Raw genomic sequence first — 7865 nt, 5'->3', positions numbered from 1 at the left:
AAATCAAAAGCTTCCCCTCTCAGCTATCATGTGGTTGCTGTCTGGGAGCCCACGATAAATGCAGAAAGGCTCCAGAACAGGAGGACTGTGGGGGTTTTCTTTAGTGTAAAGGCAGCCTTAATCTGGATCCAAACCAACCCATTATGTTCAACATGCCTGTGCTCCTTGAGTCTTGCCACTCAAGCAACCGTTCTTAGTTTCCTTTTCCACATCACTGAGATGTTCGTTCAGTTTTCACCCTCCAGAGAACTTCTATCCTCCACTTTCCTGCCCCCCCATTCCCTCTTTTTCCCCAACATCCACCTCTGTTGTCCCTCTGCTCTCCCCCAAACTCTAACCAACCTTGTCTAAACCTGCCCCAGCAGTAGCACCAAGGAAGGGGTACATAGAGATAGATAATGACTTTGCCTACAGTTAATATTATCAAGGAGCACTACTTTGGTGTCGGGGAAGCACATGGTTGTTCCCGCATGTTCACATAAAATGTCCACACACATTACTCTCTCTTCGTTCATCCCAACCTGAATTGTGACTCTAATTGGGAACATGTTCTCCAGACCATTTTCAAAACACACCTACTCAGATTCTTTCTCAACTCTGTCAATACATGTGTACCAATGGAGCAGACAGGAGACAGCACAGATCTTCAATGGTTGGTAAGACAGATGAGTAGTGGAAAAGTAGCAGCCATTTTGAGGAAAAATGACACTGAGGAAAAGCACCAAATATGCTAGAATGTTCAGCAGCCATCCAGGCAGAATGGTGAAATATATAGCAGAAGATCAGCAAAGGTGAGTGCAGAAACTTCAGGGAAATGCACAGGTAGAAGGGGAAAGTTCAGAGTCCAAAAGCCTCAAGGCTAATGTCACATCCCAGAAAAGTATTGCCAGCCTGCACACACTCAGCTAGTTGAGGACCTGCAACAAAAAAGAAGAGCTAGGCCACATTCAGGTAGTTATTTCTGCACAGCACCAACAATCACTTACCCCTTACTGCTTTGGTGTAGAGATGCATGAACTTGACACCTCTCACCTCGGACAGACTCAGAAATAAATTGAGTTATTTCCAGTACATATACAATCGTGAGAAAAAGTCTGTGAATCCCCTTAGGATTGTCACATATTTCCAACCTAAAATGTTATTAGATCTTAATCTAACCCCATAATCCTAGATAAAGAACAACAGACTCAACAAATGACACATGAACATGATGCTTTTTCAACATTTCTTTATCCACAACTGATTCAACATTCAATATCCATGTGTGAAAAAGTATGTGAACCTTCAAATTCAGGACCTGGTGATACCCCCTTGAGCAGCAGTGGCTTCAAGTAAGTATTTCCTGTAATGGTTGGGCCCAATCTACATGGCTAATTTAGTGTGGAGCGAGAGCACATGACATCCGTTCATGACAGATGATGCTGTTGCCAATCCGCAGCAACCCTGCAGCTCCCTCTGGAAAAGGCACATTTTCTGAAAGTCCTTTAAGTGCATCTTTTTTTCTTAAACATGGCTCCCATGCGGTTCCGCTGCAGTATGCCCCATCCCCCCACATTAAATCCTGGGCATGCTTCTGTGACCTGTCTGTGACCTGACGTGGCCAAGGAGTGGAGCCACCCCTTCCCCCCACCCATTCCCTCTTTTTCCCCATTCACAGTAGAGCACTTTTGGACACAGGCTTTCTTTCCCACTTAGCACTACTTCGCACTGTTTCATCCTTTCACCATATCACAGTAGCGCTGTTTTCCCATTCACAATATGTAGCCTAGCACAGTAGCTGCTTTACCCTTTCATAGTATGCAGCCTCTTTTTCCCATTCATAATAGCACAGTATATTTTCATCTTTCAAGATATCGTAATGGTGGATGAGAGGGGAGGGGTGTGAGGTTCAGCACTTCCAGTAAACTTCCCTGAGCAGGGCAGTGTGGACAAAGGCGGAGAACAAGCCTTTCTCATTTGCTGAGCAGTACCTACAGGGTTGATGACATTCAGTTCTACTCTGCCCACCCAACCCTGATGTACAGGGCTTCAAGTGCTGTGTGATCTGTAAGAGCAGGTTCTTAGGTAGTGTATACTCCACTTTTCTTGTTTTGTGTGCCCCTGATGGACCAAAGCAATTTCATGAAAATCCAGATATAAGCAGAAAGTGCTTCTCATTCCATTTCCATGTAGATTGGGCTCAGGCCAGTCTCTCACATTGGTTTCAAGGAATTTTGGCCCATTCTTCCTTACAGAACTGCTTCAACTCAGTGACATTTGAGGGCTCCCTTGCATGAACAGCTCACTTCAGGTCCTGCCACAATATTTTGATGGGGTTTAGGTCCAGACTCTGACAAGGCCATTCTAAAACACATAATTTCTTCTCCTGCAGGCATTATTTTGTAGATCTGCTTGTATGTTCAGGATTATTGTCTTGTTGCATCACCTACTTTTGGTTCAGCTTCAGCTCACAGACAGATGACATGACATTCTCCTCTAGAATTTTCTAATATACTGCAGAATTCATGGTTGTGTCAATCATGGCAAGCCATCCAGGTCCTGAGGCAGCAAAGCAAGCCCAAACCATCACATTCCCACCACCATGCTTGACAGTTGGAATGAGGTTCTTCTGTTTGAACTCAGTGTTTGTTTTTCACCAAACATAATGTTTCTCATTGAGGCCAAAAAGTTCTACTTTTGACTCGTCTGTCTAGACAACATTGTTCCAGAAGTCTTGGGGATCATCTATGTGTTGTTTAGTGAACTTCAGATGGACAGCTACATTCTTTTTAGAGAACAGTGGTTTTCTCCTAGCTATCCTCCCATGAACACCATTCTTGTTTAGTCTTTTTCTGATTGTTGAGTCATGAACACTCACATTAGTCAAGATGAGACTGGCTTGCAGATGCTTGGATGTTCCTCTGGGGTTCTTTTTTACTTTCTGGATGATGCACCTGTTTGTTCTTGGAGAGATGTTGGTGGGACGACTGCTCCTGGGTAGAGTGACTGTGGACTTGAACCTTCTCCATTTGTATACTATCTGTCTGAAAGTGGGTTGGTGAAGCCCCAAATTCTTAAAAATGGTGTTGTAACCCTTTCTAAACTGATGAGCAGCAATAACTGCTTTTCTGATGTCCTCAGAGAAGTATTTTGATCATGGCATGATGTGTTTCCGCACAACTGTATGGTGAAGACCAAACTCATAAAGTTTCTGATCCTTTTATAGGGTGGGGCCTCCCAAACTCACCCCCCTGAAGATTTACCTGATTACTTAAACACCTGACTCTTATTATTCCTTTTAATGGAGCTGATGCAACCAGGGGTTCATTTACTTTTGCAAATACCCTGACTCTTAAGTACTCATCGTTTGCCTAATTTATGTATCATTTTATTTCACAAGACACCGAGCTAATATAAACCCGACTGGATATTTAGAAAAGGACTGGTTTTGATTCACGAAGGCTATCATGGTAAAACTATGGAATTTCCATAATTATCATGAGGGTTCACAAACTTTTTCTCACCACTGTATCAGACATATGTCTGAGACAATCCAAGGGTCTAAAAATCAGGCCACTAGCAGAGCAACAGAGCTTTTTTTTTAAAGGGAGGAGGATGCTTTTTTTAGAGCTGCTCCCAGGATAACTGGGAAGGGAACCAAAAGCTACCTGCCCTTGAAAGAGCCTTGGGTAAAGAGGGTTCCCCATAAGGGTGGGCATTTTGTTCCCACTCCCAGTTTCTCAGGGGCAACTCTTCAAAATAGCCCCCCTTTTTTGCTAGGGGCTGGTTTGAAGAGCCTACCCTAAGAAATGGGGGGGCGGAGCCCATCCCTCATAGGAGCTTCTAATGGTTGAGTCTACTTTGAGACAAGCATTAGTGAGTCTTGCTGAGTGGGAAAAGGTATGTTTGCTCTTTTTTAAAACGTAAAGAAGAAAACAAGGAGCTGCTCACATTAGCAACAAAGTAGATAATACCTTAAGAAAAATAGGTGTGTGTGTTTTAAAAAAAGAAAATGCTCTTGGGGCCGGGATGGCGAGAGCAGGGCAGGTAGGCTAGCCCTATTTTTTCCATTTCCAAAGGCTACATTCATTCATTCATTCATTCATTCATTACATTTCTATCCCACCTTATTTCCTCCTTTAGGAACTCAAGGCGGCATACATAATCCTCCTTCTCCTCTATTTTATCCTCACAACAACAACCCTGTGAGGTGGGTTGGGCTGAGAGTCTGTGACTGGCCCAAAGTCACCCAGTGAGCTTCCATGGCCGAGTGGGGACTAGAACCCAGATCTCCCGACTCCTATTCCAACAATCTCGCCACTACACCACACTGGCTGTAGATGTGTACATGAACACATCTACACATTATACAGCCATTCATATGCTTCGAACACTAATCTTTTCTAAAACCTCAAAAGCAGTATCAGAGCTGCTCCAGTAACTGAACTCCATCATGGACAGAATGAAGCAGTGTATCATAATGTACCCACACCAATTAAGCAACACAGGTCATATCACTGGGGGTTAGTCACAGCTTTTCTAGGGCAGTTCCTGAAATCCTACAATGACTTCAAATGGTGGGGAGGGAGCTGGCACACAGACTGCAGCCAGGCTCCCCAGGTGACAGGTACATCGTCTTCTAAAGCAGTGGCAAACACGAATGGAAGCACTGGATTCAAGGCAGAGGAGATGTTGGGTTATGGAGTTATGCTTTGATATGTCAAGGGGGGGTGTTGCTCCACTTTGATCTCCTTACTCTCTTCCTTGCCCTCATGTATCCCCCTCCTCCTCCTCAAAATCCCTTTGTCTATACCCCACACTCACTCACCTGCATTTTCATGGAGCCAGCTCAAGGCTTTTGCCTCTAATAGCTGCCAGGTGTCACTCTGTTCTGCAGCATGGACATGGAGCCAAAGAATGGCAAGAACTGTTGCCCATGCAGTTGGGACCATCTGAGGGTATATATAGAGAGAACAAAAAACATACTGCATAATGCTCACTCATCCTATTAGACACCTCCAGATTCCTCCCACACCTCACACCCCTGCTGACCCTATCCTTGGAATGCTTTCCATCTCCAGGGACAGAGGAAGACACAGAAACCTACTTTTGCAGGAGTATCTGAGTTTTCCAGAACTCCTACCTGGGTAGGCATTTTCCCCACAGTCTCTGCCTCACTCAGACCTAGTATGCTGAGTAGCCAGGCATTGAGGGACCAGGAGCCATCAGCATTCTGCAGAGAGACCAGCTTCAAGAGAAGTGACTCATTTGCTGTTAGGGAATGAAGAAGCAGTCCAAACATAGCAAAATAAATAAATACATAAATATTAAATAGCCCCTATTTAAAACATATTATTAAATAAATAATAGCATCCTTGGCAAACATTGCCGTCTCTCCACGTACTCTCCAAAAGAGTTTTGAAAATCCATGTATATAAAGAAAAAAAATCAAAATCTATAGTACACAGAAGATAACATACACAAGCATATAACTATTTTCACTATATTGATCTAGAGGCCATATGATAGCCCTCTTGTTAGGTTCTGGGATGGTTTGAATGTCTGGGTCTTCAGTTATGGATCCAAACAACACATGGATCCAAGGACAATGGTAATCGCACAGCCATTCAGCAAGGTATGGGAATCCTCAACCAAGCAAGTCCTCTCTCAGGCTTATGTCTTACCAACGAAGCACCACTCCTCCTCCAACCTGACCAAGTTTCATCCCCTCTCAAACATGTCTCAGACTGTGATGCATTTCTTTTGTCCCACCCACCTCCACTCATATGAATCTGCCTGGGCCTTAAGATCAGCTTCTGGAGCCCAGCTCATCAGCCCACCACCAAGAAGTATCAGATGGGCAGGCACTAGACACAGGGGGTTACAACCAGACCCAGTCATGCTTAGAGTAGACCCACTGAAATCAGCAAGACTTAAGTTAGTCAGGACTAACTAAAGTTCCATTGATTTTAATGGGTCTACTCTATTTTTTACTACATCTGCATTGAACCTAGGCCTTTTCATTGGTGGCCCCATGATTATGGAATCCCCTCCCTAGGCAGGTACAAATGGCCCCTACATTGTCATGGGCTCTGAACACTTCTCAGTTTCAAGCTGCTTATAATTTATATTTTAGTCCCACTGCCAGTGGGTTGTTGTTTTTTAATCTCTCACTTTTTGGCTGCCTTGGTATATACATTTTATATTGATTGTATTTAATAGATTGTAACTACATTGTAATGAACTCTGTGTTTTTAATATATTGTGGGAGCCAGCATGGGAGGGCTAGCTCTCAAAGTTGGCATACAAATGCTGAATCACGTCAAATCATGAAGAACCAAACCATTACCATCTGCAAAGCTCCACTCTTTGACCTGTAGAGTCCTATCCTTCTTTCCATTTATTGGAGTGATGAGAGGGGTTGTGCTGGAACCTGGAGATGGGGATCAAATTTTATGTGCATGGATACATGTGGGGCTGGTCCTTTGACTATGAATTCTTTTACATATTCATAACAATATTTATGAACCTCTTTGGAAAGCAAGATACATTTAAGTTGTTCTTAATTTGCATAAAATGTGCATATGCTAAATTACATGTATAGATGCAATTTAGAAATAATTATTAGAATTTAAATAGAAAAACAGTACATCTCATTGAGGAAGACAGTGAAAGAGTGACTTGTGTGCTTTTCTCAGTCTGCTGTCCAGGTAATGTTGATGGGCAACTTCAAGGCCCTTCTGCTGGTTCTTTATCTTTATCTATGGTGCCCCCAGAGACCTGTCATGGTACCCACCATGCTATCCGCTCTCCTCTGGAACATGTAGGGATGTTGGAGAAATCCAAACTGGAACCAAATGAGTTTGGATTTTCATGAATCCAAGCTGCAGATTCCACAGCAGACTGGCTTTTCCCCTGTCGGGTGGATTCTGCCAACTTACAGACCGATTTTCTAACTTTTCTGAATTTTGTGCAAATTTCATCAAAGAAAAATATGCAAAATAAAAAAACTGGCCAAAAATGCACATTTCTGAAGTGTGCAAATGCGCATTTTGGCAAATTTGTGCAAATTCAGGACAAACCCCTGATTCCATGGATGGGTGGATGACGGAACGAAAGGTGCCTGACCATCCATGAAACACAGAAGGAATGGATTTTACACAGTCCGTACATCCCTAGAAACAGGTTGTTTGCTTTTATTTTATTTTATCTGATGGGAGTTGTAGGCCAAAACGTCTGGAAGGCCATAAGTTGTCCACCCTCTGCCCTGGCCTGTACTGCTCCTCTGCTCCTTGGTGTTCCTCACTGGGCCTTCACTGTGTACACCCATGTCCATCCTGGTTGGGTTGGTTGGTGGGGGTACAAAATGCCTGGCAGTAGCTCAGCTGTGCCTGTGTGTTGTGGAGTGAAAGAGCAAAGGTTGGGGGAGGATGGAAAATGGAATGGATGAGACCATGAGGAAAAGAGGGAAACCAGAAACATGGAAAGGGACAGAAAATGGAGTGGATGGTACCATGGAAAGGGTGAAAAAAGTGGTGAGGGGGTCATGGGGGAGGGTTGGAAATAAAGCACCCAGAGCTAAGTGGGGAGGAGAAAGATATCTTTGAGGAGGGGGTGATTTGTTTGGCACAGAGAGAATAAGAGAGACAGTTTGGCTTCTGTGAAATGGGCATTCTGTAAGGACAGAAAACTGTGGGTTCAAAGGACTGGTTTTGTGTTTGGGGACTCAGACCCCACTTCTGCCTTGTACTCAATTTCTTTGACAAGTCGCTCGTCTTTTGACCTCACCAGTTGACCTTCCACGATGGGCATTGCCATGCCCACCCTAGAAGCCATTTCGTAAAGGGGCACCCTCCCCGCATGGCAACCATTCTGCAATGGTGCCC

At 43.9% G+C, this 7865-nt stretch overlaps 1 protein-coding gene across 1 annotated transcript in view; it reads right to left on the bottom strand.

The window, feature by feature from the left end:
* Positions 1-837: 837 nt before the first annotated feature.
* The window catches only part of LOC146341715 (von Willebrand factor A domain-containing protein 5A-like), a 32226-nt gene continuing 25198 nt past the window's right edge, over positions 838-7865 (bottom strand). The window contains exons 16-18 of the mRNA XM_084807044.1: positions 5123-5250; positions 4808-4931; positions 838-917 (exon numbers count right to left, since the gene is read on the bottom strand). Of these exons, the coding sequence (XP_084663170.1) occupies positions 838-917; positions 4808-4931; positions 5123-5250 (332 nt within the window). The remainder of the gene's footprint in view (positions 918-4807; positions 4932-5122; positions 5251-7865) is intronic.

The sequence above is a fragment of the Heloderma suspectum genome, chromosome 6 (genome assembly GCF_057233095.1).
Source record: "Heloderma suspectum isolate Gila_16-S chromosome 6, 16-S_ref, whole genome shotgun sequence".
Classification (NCBI taxonomy): Eukaryota; Metazoa; Chordata; class Lepidosauria; order Squamata; family Helodermatidae; genus Heloderma; species Heloderma suspectum.
The sequence above is the reverse complement of the archived record's forward strand: the minus strand, read 5'-3'. Positions and strand labels throughout refer to the sequence as shown.